At 49.4% G+C, this 19,287-nt stretch overlaps 1 protein-coding gene across 6 annotated transcripts in view; it reads right to left on the bottom strand.

Annotated features, from left to right (window-relative positions):
• The window catches only part of TSC2 (TSC complex subunit 2), a 33,721-nt gene extending 14,490 nt beyond the window's left edge, over positions 1-19,231 (bottom strand). For 2 of the 6 annotated variants that reach the window (XM_054271047.1, XM_054271049.1), the window contains exons 1-26: positions 19,177-19,231; positions 17,375-17,532; positions 16,765-16,851; positions 16,048-16,158; positions 15,316-15,460; positions 15,075-15,192; positions 14,561-14,609; positions 14,105-14,230; positions 13,712-13,785; positions 13,249-13,375; positions 12,479-12,622; positions 12,124-12,261; positions 11,830-11,933; positions 10,946-11,027; positions 9,930-10,085; positions 9,681-9,797; positions 9,062-9,184; positions 8,678-8,784; positions 7,780-7,933; positions 6,868-6,990; positions 6,426-6,560; positions 5,775-5,964; positions 5,305-5,398; positions 4,720-4,822; positions 4,325-4,419; positions 1,760-1,891 (exon numbers count right to left, since the gene is read on the bottom strand). In XM_054271047.1, the coding sequence (XP_054127022.1) occupies positions 1,760-1,891; positions 4,325-4,419; positions 4,720-4,822; positions 5,305-5,398; positions 5,775-5,964; positions 6,426-6,560; positions 6,868-6,990; positions 7,780-7,933; positions 8,678-8,784; positions 9,062-9,184; positions 9,681-9,797; positions 9,930-10,085; positions 10,946-11,027; positions 11,830-11,933; positions 12,124-12,261; positions 12,479-12,622; positions 13,249-13,375; positions 13,712-13,785; positions 14,105-14,230; positions 14,561-14,609; positions 15,075-15,192; positions 15,316-15,460; positions 16,048-16,158; positions 16,765-16,851; positions 17,375-17,512 (2,972 nt within the window). In that variant the 5' untranslated portion in view covers positions 17,513-17,532; positions 19,177-19,231. The remainder of the gene's footprint in view (positions 1-1,759; positions 1,892-4,324; positions 4,420-4,719; positions 4,823-5,304; positions 5,399-5,774; positions 5,965-6,425; positions 6,561-6,867; positions 6,991-7,779; positions 7,934-8,677; positions 8,785-9,061; positions 9,185-9,680; positions 9,798-9,929; positions 10,086-10,945; positions 11,028-11,829; positions 11,934-12,123; positions 12,262-12,478; positions 12,623-13,248; positions 13,376-13,711; positions 13,786-14,104; positions 14,231-14,560; positions 14,610-15,074; positions 15,193-15,315; positions 15,461-16,047; positions 16,159-16,764; positions 16,852-17,374; positions 17,533-19,176) is intronic. The other 4 variants (XM_054271048.1, XM_054271050.1, XM_054271051.1 and 1 more) reach the window with 2 other exon arrangements.
• Positions 19,232-19,287: the final 56 nt, after the last annotated feature.

Below are 19,287 nucleotides of genomic sequence, written 5' to 3'. Positions count from 1 at the left end.
GGGAAACAGATTTTGGGGTCAGCCTGGTGCTGTGCTTCCCAGGCTGTCCTTGCAGCAAGGGGATTTTCTCTGAGAGACCCCAGTGCCAGCGCTCTCTGACGTTGGTGGCCCATGGGCAAGTGCACCAAGCAAGGAGAGAGTGGCAGCTTTGAGCTCCTAATCTATGCTGAGGGCAAGCACCCCATGACCAGCACCAGCTTCCCAGGCAGCAGGTTGCCCATGAGCCAGAAACTGGGGCACTCCACACTTCACTTTACAGTCCTGTGCTTTGCTGTTTTCTCTGTTGCATCTCTTCTGTATATTGTTTTTTTCCCCTCCAAATTCAATAGCTACGTAAAACCTAATTTAACTTGAAATAGGAAAAAACATTGCACTCTGAACAGGAAACTGGCACAAGATTAGAGAGAAGGTCTGCCTTCAAATCAGCCCAATCAGCAAAGCAGTTTAAAACCATTTCTGTTTTAGGCTGGACAGCAATACTTTATAAAGACAATTTCTCATGTCACTGTAATACAAACTAAGCTGAGGCACAGCTTTTTATCATGTGGCAACTTCTTTGGCTTCATTAAGGGCAATTATCTGAACTTTCTGTTGCTACCCTTTACATGGAAAAGCAAGAGAAGAAAATAATCTCATGATTAATGGGGGAATCAGAGAATCCTGCAATGGTTTGGGTTGGAAGGGACCTCAAAGCCCATGCAGTGCCATCCCTGCCATGGCAGGGACACCTTCACTGTCCCAGGCTGCTCCAAGCCCTGTCCAGCCTGGCCTTGGGCACTGCCAGGGATCCAGGGGCAGCCCCAGCTGCTCTGGGCACCTGTGCCAGGGCCTCCTCACCCTCCCAGGGAAGGATTTTTCCCATAACATGAAGTGTCAGAACTAGAATTGCAATTCAGTCACTTCAGCCTCTCTCCCCCAAACACTACATAGAGCCAAAAAAAAAAAAAAAAATAAACCAAATCAAGTTTCACTGACAGCAATCCTACAGGTTAAGGTACAAATCTTCAGGTTCAGCAGTTTAACACTCAAGGGAAGTGATCCAGAAATATGTTTTAAAAACTGGCATCAATTATTTCACATCTTTCATTGGAGCAGATCAATGCTTGCCATCAAAACCTGTCAGTCAATCAAATCAATCTCTGAAATCAAATCTTGTTTTCCTTAGCTGTGAAAGCAACAATTCATATGGGCTGAGCACAGCCCTCACTGCTCTCTGGAAAGACAAATCCAGGTTTTTCATGGCATCATTCTTGAGACCAGGACACTTCACCAGCTCCTTCAGAAGAACAAATCCTAAACTGAGGCCAGAACTAGACTGGAAGGAGGGCTCTCTATGACTCTGCAGAGCTTCCAGAGCCTCTCCTGAATCAAACCCCTGCTTGAGAGGCTCAAGTTTTAGTGAGCTGTACCCAGGATTCTCACTTGTGCAGAATGCAACCTTTTTCCTTTTTCTGTGTGTGGGTTTGTTTGGGTTTTTTTTTCCCCTTCACCACCTTTACTTTGAAAACAGAATCTTTGACTGCTAAAGCACCAGAGAACGTGGCCAGGTGAGCACAGACACCCAGGGTGTGACGTGGCCTTGGGAAGCCTGGGGATGCTTTCCCAAAACCCTCGCCTGTGCCCGAGGCCGGTTTTTGATGGGATAACCAAGTCATGCAAGCATCCCACATGCAAATCCACCCTGCTTCCACCCACCCTGGCAGCAAAACCTCCAAGGGCCCAGCTGCTCTTGGATTGTCCCCATCCAAAGTGCCTCTACCTGCGGACCACATGTTCAGACACACTGATGCTGCGGGATCGGAAGGCATCAACTGCAGAGGGTTCTTTCAGCTCTTTCACTGGAGGAGAGTTATTCAAGCCTTGCTTTGCATTTTTGGCTAGTCTTAAACTACTATGTGGAGAAGCACCAAGCCCCAAAAGAGGTCACAGAAGGGAGGAAACCATTGTAGGGATGTAGGTTGAAAGGTCACAGTCACAGGGTCAATATTGGGGGATCCCGGAGGGTGATGGAAAATAAAAAAAAATGCCAAAAAAAAAAAAAAAAGGGAAACAAAAATTAAAACATACAAACAAGCAGAGCTGAAAGCTTTAAAAAGACAAACCACATTTTGAAAACAAGATTTTAAATGTGCTACAAAACAAATGAAATTAGTACAAGTTAAAAGAAAAAAACTGGTTGAAATGAGAGTTGGAATACTGGGCTGTTCAGAAAAGGCAAGGGCACCTGAGGGCTCCCTGGCACAAATTCCTCAAGGCTGAGGAGTTTTGTGCACTTCAACCCCCTCTTGTGTTGCCCCAACTCACCATGGCTCAACACCTGAGGGCTTCCACAGATCCTAAAATGCTTTACCTGCACTAGGTCGCAGCAGATTTTAATAAGAGACAGGGACCATGACATCCATCTCTGTCCTCACTAAGCCTGGCCCAAAGCTGAGCTCTCCCCCAAGTCACAACACACCCAGGGCCTCCCAGAGGTGTCCCTTAGCCAGCTCTAGGCCCTGGGGACACTGAGCCCCTGTTCCAGACCCTGCCACACTGCAGAGCCCACAAACAGCCCTGGGGATGCTCCTGTGCCTCAGCCCGGGCTCCAGGGAACCCCCTGGGCCCTGGGCTGGCACAGAAAGGAAATTACTGTGCACACTGGCAAGTGCCAGGAACACGTGGGAGATGACAGCAATTAAGATCCAATTAAGATCCAAGAGGCTCTTTAATTAGCCACCGAGATGCACGCCAGGCTCGGGCTAATTTGGGCAGAACAGTTGGTCCAGCAGCTCCCATCCCCAGGGATAAAATGCAGGCACTAATTTAACCCTTCTGGCTCTTTCTAAACACAATCTGTCTGCCATCCTCATCTCAGTGAGCTCTTACATCTCAGATTGCCACCTGCAGGGATCAGAATTTCTTTGTCCTTCTCCCAGCAACCTCTCCCAGATCACTTTTGGCCACAGCTGCTGCAGAGAGCCCAGGCTCGTGCTCAGGGATCATCCCCTACACCAACATCAGCACACCCAGCAGCCCTGGGAACTGCTGGGATCGTTATCCCTTGGAACACCCAGCACCTCAGCTATGGCAGGGAAACCTTCTTTGGGCTTCAGGACTGAAAACCAAGCCCAGAAACTGCTCAGGAAGGAAACTGGAATCTGCTCCAGGCCCTTCCTCTGTGCCCTGGCCAGAATCCATGCTCAGCCAGAGGCAGTGGCATCCTGCTATTCCAGTGCTTTGGGCACTGCCTGAGTACAGCCACGCTCCTCAGCAGAGATCTCTGTGGAAAGTGATCCAGCAAAAGCCTTTAGAGACAGTAGTATTCCAACCTGGTAGAATTTAACAGGTTTTTTAAGGGGGAAAAAAGAAAAAAAAAAAAAGATTAGTTGGAATTCTAATTGGAGAGATGAGTGTCAAAAGCCTTCTCTTCCAAGTTTCTGGATGAAAGAGGAGGAGATGGGAGAGATGAAACACAACACAAGGCTCACAGCTGCAGCAGTAGGGCAGGGATGGTGTTTCTGCATTGCAAGACTCTGCTGCAGCCTTGCAGCTGAAGTAGAGGCACTTTCCCCAGGGCTCAGATGCCACCATGTGCTCACTGCTCACAACACTGAAGCAAGTTAAGTGAACCAGTTTAGGTAATCCCTGCAGGTAAAAGGACACTGGAGAAACCCTGAATGCCTTCCAAGGAATATCTTTGTCCCCTGGCAAATGTTACTTTGAATGATTGCTGGCAAGAAAAGCTCTGACTTCTGAAGGCTTTGCTTAAAACTGTCATGATGGCTTCAAAAATTCAAAAAATAAAAAAGGGATTGGACAGAAAGCAGCTGTGTGCCAGCCAGTGCACTGACCTGGCTGGGAACACCATGGAAAAACACAGGACTGACTCTCTAATTTATCCAGGTCGTTGATCACAACCATTTCTCTGGCAATCATCTGAAAATGACTCGTTACAGATCAATCATCAAAAGGAGCTCACACAATCGACATGAACATGGGATTCTGTTATCTCTGGTATCACCCTCTTCTCTCATCTCTGGTAACACTGCACTGACACACCCCAACCTGACACAAGAGTTGATTTTCAGAAGTGAGCACCAAAAGGGCTGCACAGGCCTGCAGGACAGGCAGTGCTGCCTCAGCTGCCCCACCAGGCTGCCAGCCTGGCTGGATCCCAGCCTCTCACCAACCCCATTTGTCTTTGACCTAAAGAGGTTTACTTTGCTTGCTTACTGCACTGCCAGATGGGGATCAGTACCCAGCCTCCCTCAGGGACACACGGGGCAGGGCGTGAGCACCAGAGCGGGAACACCAAACCCTGCTGGGCTCCAAGAGAATTTACCTCTTTGGCCTCTCATTGAGGCTGGTGCTGCGAGCCCTGAAGCTGTCCTTCTCTGGGGTGTCATCGAAGGACAGGAGCACGTTGGAGCGCAGGCCCTGCGTGGGGACAGGAGGTGACAACATGAACAACGTGCGGCTCAAAATCTGCAGCTCAAAATCTGCAGCTCAAAATCTGCAACTCAAAATCTGCATCTCAAAATCTGCAGTTCAAAATCTGCAACTCAAAATCTGCAGCTCAAAATCTGCAGCTCAAAATCTGCAGCTCAAAGCACGAAAGCTCACAGAGATGCTGACAGGACAACCAGAATTCTGCTGGCTTCAAACAGAACCTTCAAAGATCTCAGCTCAGTTTTGATGAGGTCCCCTGAGTGCTGCTGGGCTGAGCAGTGCCATTACCTTGGTGATGTAGGGGACAAAGTCCTTGCGGAAGGGCAGGCGGCAGCGGATGAACCACATGGCGATGACGTGGTGGGCCAGGCAAACGATGTACTGGTTAAACCTGCAGCAGCAGAGACACCCCAGCTCAGTGTGCACTGCTCAGCCTGGCACACTGAACTGCTCCTTCACCTACTCCAAGTGGAAAGGGAAAAAAAAATCCTCAAAAATTCTGTTCAAGAAAAACGGGTTTTTGTCCAAGGTGATGATGTCCTAGAATTGTATAATGGAAGTACAGAATGGTTTGGGTGGGAAGGGATCTTACAGATCATCCAGTTCCACCTTCCACTATCCCAGGTTGCTCCAAGCCCTGTCCAGCCTGGCCTTGGACATTTCCAGGGACCCACAGGCAGCCACAGCTGCTCTGGGCACCCTGTGCCAGGGCCTGCCCACCCTCACAGGGCAGAAATATCCCTTCTTCAGGAAAAGCCTGGTGACACCAGAATGAGCAACACCCTGTGGATAACCTTGAACCAAAAACTACATGACAAGGCTTTCCAAGCTCTGAGTTTCACAGCTGAGAGGAGCACATTGCTGTGGCCTTACTTGGAGGGGTTGGTGTAGGGCAGGGAGATGGCGAAGACGCTGGCGTACTGCTCTGCCGCGAAGTTCCGGTACAGGTGAGGCAGCCTGGCCAGAGCTGCAAGAGTCCAACAGCAAAACCAGCACAGGTGAGCCCTCAACACACCCTTCAACACAACCCTTCAACATCCTAACTCAGTTCAATTTCTAGATTTTTGGTTTTTTCTGTATGATCAGTGACATGGAAGTTAAAATCACATCATGCAAGGAGAAGAAAGCAGCTCATATTTCCATATGGCTGCATGACACAGAGTGTGTTTCTCTCTTCAGTGCAAGAGCTTCATACAGAAAACTTGTAACAAATTAAGTGATCCAACATTTATAACCTGAGCAAGGGCATCACAGGCCATTCCATATACCAACACCATCAAACCCCCCCATTCCACACAAAACCCACAACTACAGAAACCGAAAGGAAGAACATCACGACTTACTTGACAGAAATTCCAGCAGAGGGATTGCCATGTTGGCCGTAGCAGAAATGTGGGTGAGTTTGACAATGAGGACGGGCAGTGCCTTGATGATGATGTCGGGCATCTCCACGCTGCAGACTGACAGTGCCACCACGCACTGGTTGGCACAGCGGTAGATGAGCCCGTGCTCCAGGCAGTACACGATCTCTCGCTGGAGAGCAGGGAAACACTCAGCACACCAAAGAACACCCTGACAGCACCCCCTGACTCCTGGCAGCACCCCAGAACACCCTGAAGGTACCCCTGCTGCAAGGTACCCCTGCTGCAAGGCTGGGTGACACAGCTGCGTGCTAACACTGAGCTTTAAATAATGCTGCAGATACCCCAGGCCAAACTCTTATCAGGGAACTCAAATCAAGTAGGTAGTTGAGACTTAAAGTTACTGATTTAACAGAAATTTTGTGTTTATAAGAGGGTAGAATCACTCAGTGACCTGTGAGGGGGGAGAGGTGAGGAGTGAACCCACAGTTAATCCTACATGGAGTCACCAAAGTGTTTTTTCACCAACAGCAAAGGGCAGCGTTACCTTGCACTCCTGTCTCCTAACCAGCTCCCAGGCTAAACCATGCTGTACGGGCTCTGCCCTCCCTGCAGCCTCCCGTGTCCCCACACCTGCTTGGCTTTGTCCAGGTAGTTGTGGTAAGATATCAGTGCTGTCAGCACGGGGACCACAGCCAGGTGCAGATCCGTGCGGGAAAAGCCTTCGGGGGTCCCGTGCAGCCTGTCCGTGGTCTTCTTGTCTGTGAGCTGACAAATCACACAGCCAGTCAGGGCACCTCTCACTAAAACACCCTCTGAAAGGCAGCAGAAGGCACTGCCCACAGCTCCCCAAGACCTGTGTATACATATATCCATATACATCCATTAAAACACACAATTATTACCTATTCTGCACCTAGAACAACCCTCATAAACGAGAGGGTGAGTGAGGATTGACAACCAGCCTGCTAATCTTTAAAATATTAGTCTGAAGACAAAAAAAGCCACTCAAAAATCCCCTCCAAGCAATTCCCAAGCAAACCAAGGAGCTGGGGACTGTGCCTCAGTGCATTACCATGTAGCTCAGTGCAGAGGCCAGCTGGTCTATGTTGCAAGGAGAAGTTAAAAATAGCACTTTATAGCGGAGGGACTCGGGTAATTTGTTGAGAACCAACTTCAGCACCTTCCAGTCTGTCTCCTGCAAAGACAGAAAATGTTAAGCTTGAAAATTTTTGCATGATTTCACTTGAGTTTGGAAGATCAATCAAACTGCAGACAATGTGTCATTTCCTAGGCAGATGTAGGTCTTGTCGTGGTTGATACAGAAAAAGAAGTCACAAGTTTCTCCCTGTCTGTCACCCAGCTCGAGGTGCAATATTGGCACCACAAACTGGAAGAGGAATTATATTGAGATCTGACAGCCAGAATCCAATTCTCCAAAGCACCAGCACCAATTAACTCCCAGAGCAAGCCAAGCCCTCAGCACAGAACTGTGTCCAATGCCACCCTCAGGAACAATTCCTACTTACAGTTTATTGCTGATGAAACATTCACAAATCTTCAAAACACCTCACAAACTCACACTGGGAGAGATTTTATTTCCAAATGCCCTTTCAGAAGCAGGATGGCCTCTTGGATCTTGTTTAACAAGCTCAGCTTTTGCCCTTGCCTGCTCTGAAGCAGTGCAGTGAAAGCTGTGCTCATTTTCTGAAGAGCTGCACTGCTGCTCCCACTGGTGGCTGTGAAGCTGCACAATCACACCCAGATTTTGAGCAGGAGGAGCAGAAATTGCTTTTCAGGATTTATTTAATTTAAGATCTCTGGGCTGGAATTTGACAGGCAGCTGGTGCCAGGAGGGGACAGAAAGACGCCAGGAGTGGACACAAGGATGCCAGGAGTGGACACAAGGATGCCAGGAGAACACAAAGATGCCAGGAGAACACAAAGATGCCAGGAGGGGACAGAAGAATGCCAGGAGGGGACATACCTGCTTCAAACACTGCAGGAGGACCCCAAAGACCATGGAGTAGGGCAGGTGTCCCACCCGGACGGTGCCACCCTGGGAAGGCACACTGGGGCTGCCTGAAGGTGGGGACAGGGTGCCAGGGGGCTTTTTCTCAGAAGCCCTTTTCTCTGCCTCCCTGCAGCACAGAAAAGGAGAAAAATACAGAAAAATACATGACATTTTTACAGCTTATTTGTGTGACCTACAGCACCACCCTGTTTGGGAGCCAGGTTAAAGACTGAACAATGTAATCTGCACTTTCAATTTTAAAAAGCACAGGATTGTTCAGCAGACACACTGCAATCAGCCAATTTGATCAATGAAGGATTTTTCTATCTAATTTAGAAAGATAGCTTTTGGGGTGTGTTACACAACTTTAGACAAGCCATAAAATTAAAACTAGCCAGATTTGTACAAATCATTGAATCAAATTCAGTGTGGAACTGGTCTGAGGCAAAAAATTGCACATTTTTGGGGGAAGTTTTGTGAGCAGGAACTTAAATTTCATGTCTGAGATTGAGAGCTCTGCAGGTAAGTGATTTGTAAGAACAGTTCACCAATGCCTCACTGGTTCAGACAATCCTAGTCTGTAAATGGTCTTGGATGTGGAAGATTTAGAAAAATTGCAGACTGTTACTGATGGAACATTGAGCCCAGCACACAATTTAGTCTGGAAACACAATTTAGTTTGGAAAACAGCTTTTTAAAAATAAAAAATAAATTAAGAAATGTCCAAGGCCAGGTTGGGTGGGGTTGGGAGCAGCCTGGGACAGGGGAAGGTGTCCCTGCCCATGGCAGGGGAGGCACTGGATGAGCTCTAGGATCCCTTCCAACCCAAACCACTCTGTGATTCTTTTGCCTGACACAATGAGAAACCTACACAAAATCACAGAGGCAGTAGGGGCTGAACCTCACTGCTCCATCCTTGTTGGCAAGGCCCAGGCGGTGCAGGGAGTCAGCTCGGAGCATCAGCAGGAAATCAAACACCTGCAACAGGGAACACACTGGAGTCACTCAAACCTCAGCCGCTGCAATACTCTCCCACCCCTACATGATATTTTTCCAGGTGCAGAAGGATTTTTAAGAGATGCCACGGCTTGTTCTGCAGGAGGCATCACTGCTGACATCGCACCGCGTTTACACACCCGTGTGAGCCAAAAAACATTTAATTCTACTTCTTGCAAGCCCCGGAGCACCCAGTCCCCACCTTTACCCAGGAACCCAGCGGGTTGTGCAGCTCTGGGGGCACAGGGGCTGCTCCTACCTGCAGCCTGATGCTGCTGGCCACGGGCAGGCTGTAGCAGAACTTGTAGTGGCGCTGCACGTGCTGGATCAGCATCTCGTACACGCGCGTGGCGTGGCTGGAGGGCAAACTGTACAGCTTGGTCTGCAGCACAGGAACACAGACACACAGCCCTGTCACACCCCTGGGCTGCACTGCCACTTCCAGCAGAAATGCAGCAAAAACTTCATCCTCACTGCAACGTGAACAGGTGGCTCTGGAAGGAACCTCTGCAAAGATCCAGAGCTGCTCCAGAGAACAGTCTGCTCTTCAGCACAGCCTGGGACATGCTGCCCAAACACAACAGATCTATTAAATCTATTCAAGGTTATCAGCTCCTCCTTTCTGCTAATTTATGGCCACATTCTCCCTCCACACAGGAAAATGTGCTCATCTGGGTTGTACAGTGGGAGTTAAGAAAATACAACACTCAGCAAACAGTCCCAGAGTGCTCAAAATCAAAGCACTGACCAAAACAATACTTAAAATATTAAATAGTTAAAAGCCAGAATATTTAGAGTGGGAGAAGAGTTATCTAAAAAGCAAAGTCTTGCAGAAGAGTATTAGGAACAATCTGTGTTTAATGCTCTGCAGCATTTACCTGAAGAATTATCAGGAGCCCAAGAACTGCTGTCTTGACATCCTCCAGAGAAGCTGAATATGACAGCAAGTCCCTCTCTTCCAGTTCAGAGGGAGATGACAGAGAATGTGCAGCCACCTTTGAAAGAGCAAAGCAACACGTGGTTTAAAGCTGCAGCACATCCTTTCTCTGTTTCCATGCTGGAAGGGAGGGAAGCCTCAGGAAGTCACCCCTGCTGGGAAAGCTGCCAGCCCTGGAGGTTGAATTCACCTTCTCAATGATGTCCAGCAGGCTGTTGAAGTGGTGAGTGTTGCAGCCTTCAGCCAGGTCCACCAGCAGCTGAGTGGCCAATTTTCGGACCTGGTGGTCTTTGTCCTCTGGGATGTGAGCCAGCTGGGAGATCACCACCAGGTTTATCAGCTCCTCCTGCAAGAGGACAGACCCTCCTAAGCTGTCAGATGTTCAGCACGTTAGAGAAACAATTGCAAACAAAAGAACTCAGCTATTCTGGTAGCAGGCTTGCTCCTCCACTGCTTCATTCCTTCACCTCCCCTTCCATCTCACAGCTATTTCTGTCTGCCATCCCTCCAGACATTTGTGACTTTATTGAACTTTTCAGTGCTTTGGGTTTTGTCTGTCCTATGATTTGACAGCCGAGGCTCAAACAGACAGGGATTTCTAGGCCTTGGTTCTTTGAGAGAGAGAGGAAACTCCAACAGCTTCATGTTTTCATAAATCTTGAATGAACCCAAGGAGCACCTCTGCCCCTTCCTGCCCTCTGACACTTTAGGAGATCCTAAAGTGAGATCCACATCCTGAGGAGATCAAGATATCCCTGGATATCGCCAACTTCTCTCTCACAGAGTTTCCATCTTGGACAGCAATTAAACTGCAAGCACCAAGACCAGTCACTGCTCAATATGTCCAGTCCCCATCCTTTTACAAAGCTTTTAAATCAGCTTTGCACCTCTCACATTCACTGTCAATTCTTCCAAAACAACATAGACATGGATTTAATAGCTTTAAAACAGGGAAGCCAAGACACAACCAGGTCTGCCCTCAGAACCCTGCAGCTCCCGTTGCAAATTGCCCATTCCTGTATCCAGCTAAGGACAAATAATGGCAAATCCCTCCACAAGCATCCCAAAGAAACAGCTCTGTGTGGGATTGAGAGCCCAGGGCTGTGCCTTCCCCATGGGCAGAGGGGACCTGAAACCCCCAGGACAATGTTCTACCAAAGGCTTTCCCCCCACCTGAGACCTCACCTGGCCCCCAGGCAAACACACCTCATAGAACTGTCTGTTGATGCTCAGCACAAAGGACAGCACATCCAGGACCTTAATCCTAACAGCACTGCGGCTCTCGTTCCTAAAACAGGAAAAGCAAATCCAAAATGAATAAAATAAGAGTTGTTGGTATTTAGGGAGTGGGGAAAAGTAAAACTGAAGGCAAATAAGAAACTTTTTCAGAGTTGGAGCAGTAACTGTCAGAGATCAGCTGAGCCCTGAGTTAATGTCACTACACCTGAAATCAGATTCAAGAACAATTGGACATTCAAATCCCAGGTCAGCTTTTACTCCTTCTGCAGACCTGTAATTGCACTTTCCCATTTCCAATCCAAACTAGGAAGCACATGTCAGAAGAACAAGTGCTCTGGTGAGCGAATTTAAAAGCAAACACATGGCACTGAGGAAGAGCTGCTCTTTGGCAGCATTTCACAGAGGAGACACAAGTTTGTTATTGCTCTGGGTTGATGTTTCAGAGCACAGAATCCCTTAGGGAGCACCAATTCAAAACCAGATAACTGGAATACTGGATAACCATATGCAACTCTAATGCTTAACAGGAAAATCTTGTTTGGTGTCAGAACTACAAAGTGCTGTGGAGTGGAACACAACTGCCTAAGCTAATTGGAATAGTATTGAATGGAATGAAAGAGAAAGAGAAAAAAAGCAGCATAAAGAACTCAGTGGAAAGATTTTCTTCTGTTAAATAACTCCTTTCATGTGCTCTGCCCTGGGACTACCACACTTCTCAGCAGCCACTTACTGACTTAGAACTTCAGAACGTTAGAACTTCAGAAAACAAAATCATCTAGCATGACAAGGTGGCAAGAAACACTTGAAAGTGCTTCTTAAAGTAAGAAGTTCCCAAAGTTATCATTTCCTACCTGAAGAATCTCTCCATTAGGAGCTGCAGGTTGTGGATCCAGCCATCTTTGGCAGGGTGGATGGACTGAGCTCTGTATGTTATCAGGTTTAACACAGAAGATTCCTTCATGGAAAGACCAAGCAATGTTTTTATTGCATAAGTAAACATAATAAATCCATTTCCCCAACCCCCTCCATGGAATAAGGCTCATGGAAGTCCTTGCTGGGGTTTTCTGACCATTTCCTATTTTAGGACTCTCAAACTTCAGCTGTAACAGAACAAACCCAGAAGGAGGACAATAATAAAGCCTTACTGGTCTCTGATCAGCACATCTTTCCACCAGCTCAAAAAATCTCTCTTCAGAGCCATGAAAATCATTCTGGTCACAGAGCTCCTCTACTGTGGTCAGAAGGTCATGTACGATGGACTTCAGTTCTTGGCTCTCCAGAACCTGAAAAGAGACAAACCCATTCCTGGGAGAGTTCCACCTTGCCAAAAAGTGCTAATTTTAAACACAAACAGAAAACTCAGAGAACCACAGCAGTGAGAACTGGGCTAAGCCTTTCTCAGCTCCCATTTCCCCCCAGTGCACAAACAGATCAATGTGCAGAGGGATTTATGGCACAGCCCTGGGACTGAAAGCACACCCAGGCCAGCCCAGCACGCACCTGCAGCTGCTGCAGCAGCCTCTCCATGATGTCCAGGAGGATGTCCCAGGTGACAGCCTGCAGTCCCTTGCCATACTTCTTGATCAGGCGCGTGATGGACAGAACGATCTCGTAGGACACGACGGCGTTGGGACAGGTCATGGCCTGCAAGCAAAGCCCTTCATCAGTGAGCAGGGGGGGAGCAGAGCCCTCAAACTCCCTGCACCCAAATGCAACAAGCCTTGTTAATTAGGGAATCAGCCTGGAGGCCTGAGATAAATCCATTTGGGTCCCTGCACACAGAGCACAGAACCACCTTCTCAAAGCAGTTCTGCTCTCCTGCGAGCAGCTGTGCCTCAGATGGCAGACACAGCCCCATCCTGCAGGCAGACAAGGGGTTAAAGCCAGTGATTCCTGCTTGAGGCACTCAGATGAGGAAATTTTGAGAGCTCTGAGGCTTCCCCTGCAGACACCCTCCCTCACTTCTTGTACCACCCACTGGGAAGAGTGAAAGTTGTTGCTTGTATTTTATTTTTTAAGGTAAAGCACCCACAATGTAGGTATTTGCTAGGAAGGACTCAGACTTTGCTTTTCTGGCCAAAGATGTGCAAGGAGAAGGTCTCAGCTACAGACACAAATCCTCTTGTTTTACTTGTTTTACTGCTTCACCCCACACCCAATTTCTTCCTCCCCCCCTCCAGGCTCATAAAGATCTCTTTGGTGTAGGGGGCCACGTTTTTGGTTTAAACTTTTCCAAGTAATCAAAAAGCTGCCCCAGCATCCCATCCTACCTTGAGGAATGAAGGCAGCACTGAAGTGGGGGAGTTCCTGAGGGAGTTGAGGCGATGAGCCCCCCACAGAGCCATCCCAACAAAGAACACAGCTCCTCTCAGCAGGGCTGCATCTGCCATGTAGGATCTAAGGACAGGGGGGAGGGAAGATGCCACAATTATTTCAGCATACAAAGTCAATAGGAATATGCACTGTCCCAACAGGAATTCCCAGCTGTTACACATCAGGGCCTTGCACAGCAATGGACAAACATGAAAAGCAGCAAATCATTCACCACAACTTTAAACAGAGGGAAATTAAATTCAGAAATGCCCTAAATGAGCACTTCAGCAGCATAACTAGAAAGGGAAATTATTCCTAAGCACCAGAACCTTCAGCTTGTCCTGCTGAGGTTGGTGACTCTCCATCCATCTCACCAGGCCCTTCCCGAGTTCCCTGGATTCCTGGATGCTGCTCCCTTACCTGTCTTCCATGATCCTGCACATGTTGTAGATGGCACTGTGTCCCAGGTGGGTCCCCAGGAGGTTGCGCATGAGCTGCAATGCAGAGAGAACACCTCAATCCCCAGCTGTTCCAACACTCAGTGCCTAAACATGGATTAAACGGCCATGCTTCTCAGTAAAGGTGTCCTGCCTTTCCCAGGGCAGGACAGGAGCTGTCACAGCAGCTGAAACCAGAGGAGAATCCCATGGCCATAACACGACTTGCACTAATGAGAAGCTGATCCCTCAGTACTTCAGCAAGTTTTAATTTTAATTACTCTTCAAACCAAGCTGAAACTGGTGGCAGATGTGCCCAGGTCAGTCTGGCACCTCATCCAGGGGTGAATTCCTGAAAGCAAGCAGGGTTCCTGACCTTCCAGCAGGGCTCACAGAGCTCCTTCACGTTGATGGTGCGGCACAGGGTGATGATGAACACGGGCAGGTTCTCCGAGGGCAGGCAGTTGTAGCAGACAACTGCATCCAGGACTTGCAAGGAAATCTTTGGGAAAGACAAAAGTCAATCAGCCAGGTCAAATCCACACCTGGCACACCCAGGAAATAATCTGGAAATCAAAAGGGATGAATATATTTTGTTGGTTTTTTTTCTTTTTAAAAAACACTGTCAATTCATTTATCAAATTAATGCTCTGTTTGCTTTGGAATAAATTATTGATGCATGAGATTTACTGGCTTACAAATAACACAATATTGCATCAGCTCTCTTGAAAGATGAGAATAAACCCAGAGTCTGATGATCTGATTTTGTTTGTAGAAGTTACAAAGAACTTCAAAGAGTTCTGCAGTACTAAGAGAAGCTCAGATCACTGACCTCTATGTCCATAGATGATGAAGTCTGAATGCACAAGAGGCAGATCTTGCTGTTAAGAAAGAACATTTAATTAGAATTGTTTGCTCCACGTGATTTTAGGCAAATTACAAAGAGCCAGAGCAGTCAGGTTAATTGCCATGTTATTTAACTCCTCACTGCCCTTCCTGGGGCAATGGTGGTGACAGCCCAAGGGACACCCAGCTCTGCAATCTCTTTTATAAAGTCAAAGGGAGACTTAAATGCAGCTCAGGTAATGCAACAGCACAGACCCTTGTGAGACTAAGCAATGCAAACAGGCCCACCCCATGGAATGGGAACGGGAGAAGCACATTTAGTTAAACTGAAACAGACCTGAACACCACAAGAACTGAAAATCAAATATTTGTCAGAAATCACCTAGGATGAAACAGATCCAGATGGGGACAAAAATATCCCAGCTGTCTGTGTATTGATCGGTAACTTTCTCTGTAATTTACCAGGAATAAGCAGGTAGGAGTTAAAAAACCCAACTTACTGGACCATGTCAGCTACGTAGTCTTCCAGGTAGCAGCTATTGAATTTCACCAGGTTCACCAGAACCAGGAGGAACTCAGAAGTCAGCCCAACATCCATCCACTGCAGCACAAAATCAGCTACAAAAGGGAAAAAATCCTGTTACCTTCTACCCAGGAATGACACCACTACCTTTTTCTGTCATCACTGGGTGTCTCTGCCTGGATTTCTTGCCCCCAGACTGAAGAGGGGCCAATGCTCACCCAGCTCCTCCTCCAAGTAGGTGATGTAGCGCCCGTTCTCCGTCAGAGCCTTGAACACTTCCAGCCGCTCGTGCACGTCTTCATTGGAGGGATAATCCTTAATAACCTTAAAAAAGTGGGCTCTGAGGATGCCCAGCCTCTCACCCTGGAAATGAAAAAAGGGAAGGGGTTAAGGCCTGGTCATTAGCAAGGTATACCTCAGTAATCTTCATGCTTTAAATCAGCTTTTTGGTGAATCAATGCCTACTCCCTTAATAAGCATCCCCCCCTGCTTTCTCACAACACTGACGACAGCTTTGGGCTGATTCAGCCCCACGTTTGTGCAACACGTTGGGAAATCTGAAGAATTCCTTGTGTGCTGAACTTGGCCAGGCTAGAAGTGTCTCACACAGAACCCCTTGCATACCTGAAACATCAAAACCAGCTGCAAACTGGGACTAGAAAGACCACATAAAATCTGCTGAATTGTGCTGAACTTAACCCAAAGTATTTCCTCTTTCTCAAGAGCATTACCCCAAACCAGAACAGCTTTCTATGAGCTGTATGAAAAGTTTTGCTACGAGGTCAAACCAAGACTTAAAACTAAAACGCTTCCTCTTCTCATTTATGAGACACAACCAAAACGACAAATATGAACATTTGCAGAGAAGGCCTCCCTGGTGCTTTTCCCATTCTCCCCTGCACAAAGCCCAGTTCAGGTCAGTGTCCCCTGCCCCGTGGGGTGGCTGTCACCTGTCCCTGGACGATGGACTTGAGCAGGTGGAGCACGGCGTGCCTGGCCTCGGCGGGACGCTCCGGCTGCAGCATGTCAGCCACCACCTTCCACACGGCCTCCACGGCGTGCTGGGGGCACAACAAACACCAAAACCACGGCAAAAGCATGAGGCAGGGGAGCTCAGCTCCTCCAGGAGCTCCAGCCAGCAGGGCACAATGAGTGATGGCAATTCTGACTAAGATCCAGGGGCTCCACGTGCGGGGTTCTCTGCTCTGAGGGACACTCACCCACCTGGTCACACGCTCAGACCAGCCCCAGGAGACCCCAAATCCAGCCCTACACCCCAGGAACTGCAATTCCTCATTCCACACTCACTGAAAGTGGGAATATTGGTGCAGAAGCCTTCACCCAGCTACAAGATGAGTTCAAACCAATTGGGGGATGTTTATTAACAAGCCAGGAGATAAGGAAACCTCTCTAAATATCACCTCCCATGAGCTGTCCTGAACATCCCCAGCATTCTCCTTCCAGGACGGTGCAGGAAGCCCAACAGCTCCATCCCCTCTGCTGCAGAGGAAGGTTGGGCAGACTAACTCCCTTTTACAGCACAAAGCAGCCTCTGGGATCACCCATTCTAAAAAGCTTTCTAAACAACAGGAGTCCCTTATGATAGTCTGAGAGCTGCTGTTTAAATTTCCATCCTTCCAATACTCACTGAACACTTTGGAACTCACCTCTTCAATTTTTTTGGTTTTTGCCACTTCACAGATTTGACTGATTGCTCGTATCCTGTTACTCAATCCACACTCTATGCTCAGTTCCTGGAAAGAAATGGAGAAATAAGCTAACAGTTTATCTTACCAGAAACACTTTTCCATTTCTCCAAGGGGAGAAGGAATTCTGGTCTCCTTCTCCCTTTTTTTTTGCATTTTCCTCCTCGTGTGCCAACTATTCTGCTTAAAGACTTGTGGTACCAATTACTGGAATCAATTATTTTATTTTTCATTTCCACAGCACTGTAAGGTTTCCATAAAACAGAAACAGTTCCCAGCTTGTGGAAACTGCCACCACAGAAACTTCATCAAGCTCAGACCATAAAAAATTGAGGGGTCAGGGAAATAGCCTGTAACCCAACACAACAAATATCTCCAAAGCATTCAAAGAGGGAATAACTCAAATGCTGGAGCTGCAAAGTAGGTGAGCTCTACATCCAGTTCACTAGAGAATCAGGAGAGGGAATGATGGAGAGGAACTGAGTGCCAAAAAAACGGGAAAGGAGCGGGATCCCCTCAGCTGAGGCACCCCAGGCACCATCCCCACCTTCACTCCACTCAGTTCTCACACCTTGAGTATTTCTGCAGTGATGATGAACTCTGTCTGCTTGCCCTCCGAAGACTTGGAGCTTCCCCGGGATGTTCCCAGCCCCAGGAGGTTCCTGAACTTCTCCTTCAGCCCGGAATCCTTGCTCTGAGGCTTCGCCATGGCTGCCCAGCGCTGAGGCCCTGCAAACACAGAACAGGGCTTGGGTAAGGGAGGCCCAAGGCCCTGTTTTCAGCAGGGAAACCCCAATAACAGCATCACACCAGGCTTCTCCAAAGAGCTTGGGTGCCTTGAGCCTTTTCAAACATGGGAGAAGCCCAACACTGAGGAAACACAAGGAGCTTGTGCAGCTCTTGCCTTCAGCACCTGCATCCCCCACGGAACAGGGACCTTTGGGACACCCTTTCCTGGGAGCTCTGAATGCCCAGCCCAGCACACAGGCTGATTTTTGCAGTATTTCCACGCACACACACTTTTTGGAGGGTGTGAGCTGGACACTTGTTCCCCAAGCAAAGGCCAAGCACACTGTGCTGTGCTGTCGATGTGGAAGTGAGGAAGGACCCACAAATCTGAGTGCTGGAACATCCAAGTGCTGCCATGGCAAGGGAAAGATGGCGCAAGAACAGGGATGGCATTACAACAACAACTGCAGAAACTGCCTCCCCCTGCCCGACCCACTGTCCCTTGGGGACCCTGGCCCTGGGCACAGGACTCTGCACAACCCCAGAGCCCCATGGACATCCCATGGCCTTCCCACAGCCTGGCACAGCAATCCCTGCTGCTCCTGGGGATGCACCACACAGCCTGTCCCTGCATCCCAGGGCACATGGCACGGGCCCCGGCCCAGTGTCACCAGGGGACATGGCACAGACCCCAGCCCAGTGTCACCAGGGGACATGGCACGGACCTCAGCCCAGTGTCACCAGGGGACATGGCACGGACCTCAGCCCAGTGTCACCAGGGGACATGGCACGGACCCCAGCCCAGTGTCACCAGGGGACATGGCACAGACCCCAGCCCAGTGTCACCAGGGGACATGGCACGGACCTCAGCCCAGTGTCACCAGGGGACATGGCACGGACCTCAGCCCAGTGTCACCAGGGGACATGGCACAGACCCCAGCCCAGTGTCACCAGGGGACATACCACGGACACAGCCCAGTGTCACCAGAGGACATGCCATGGGCTTCTACCCAGTGTCACCAGGGGACACACCATGGACCCCAATCCAGTGTCACCAGGGGACACACCATGGACCCTAGCCCACCATCCCCGGGGACACACGCAGCCCCCAGCCCTCTGTCCCCAGGGACACTCGGAGTGCACCTCCCCGGGGACGCCCACAACCCTAGCCCACTCCGGGCGATGGCACATTGTCCCCCCACGACCCCTGAACAAGCCCGAACATGCCACATCCCACCCCAAGCCGGGACATGCCACATCCCACCCCAAATCCAAACACGCCACAACCCACCCCAAGCCGGGATATGCCACAAGCGCTTAGGGACACACAACGGGGGACACATCCCAGACCCCGAACACAATGGGAGTCACACCCCAGACCCCAACAAACACAACGAGGGTCACACTCCACACCCCAAACATACCGGGGGCCACACTACAGATCCCAAACACAACGGGGGTCACACCCAGACCCCAACAAACACAACGGGGGTCACACTCCAGCCCCCGAACACACCGGGGGTCACATCCCAGACCCCAAGAAACACACCGTGGGTCACAGCCGGGCCCCTCGGACACACAGCGGGCTCACAGCGCGGCCCCCAAGCGCGGTCCCCTCCCGGTGCCGGCTCCCCCGTCACTCACCCCGAGCCGAGCCCGGCCCGGCCCGGTCCCGCCGCCCCCGGCCCGCTCCGCTCGGGGCCCGGCGCCCGGTGCCCGGTGCCGGCCCCGCCCCGCGCTCGCCCCGCCCGTTCC

Source organism: Melozone crissalis, unplaced genomic scaffold (assembly GCF_028551555.1).
Source record: "Melozone crissalis strain CALT ecotype California unplaced genomic scaffold, PUWL_Pcris_2 ptg000012l_1, whole genome shotgun sequence".
NCBI classification, from domain to species: Eukaryota; Metazoa; Chordata; class Aves; order Passeriformes; family Passerellidae; genus Melozone; species Melozone crissalis.
Note: the sequence above shows the minus strand (reverse complement) of the source record. Positions and strands in the feature narration are given on the sequence as shown.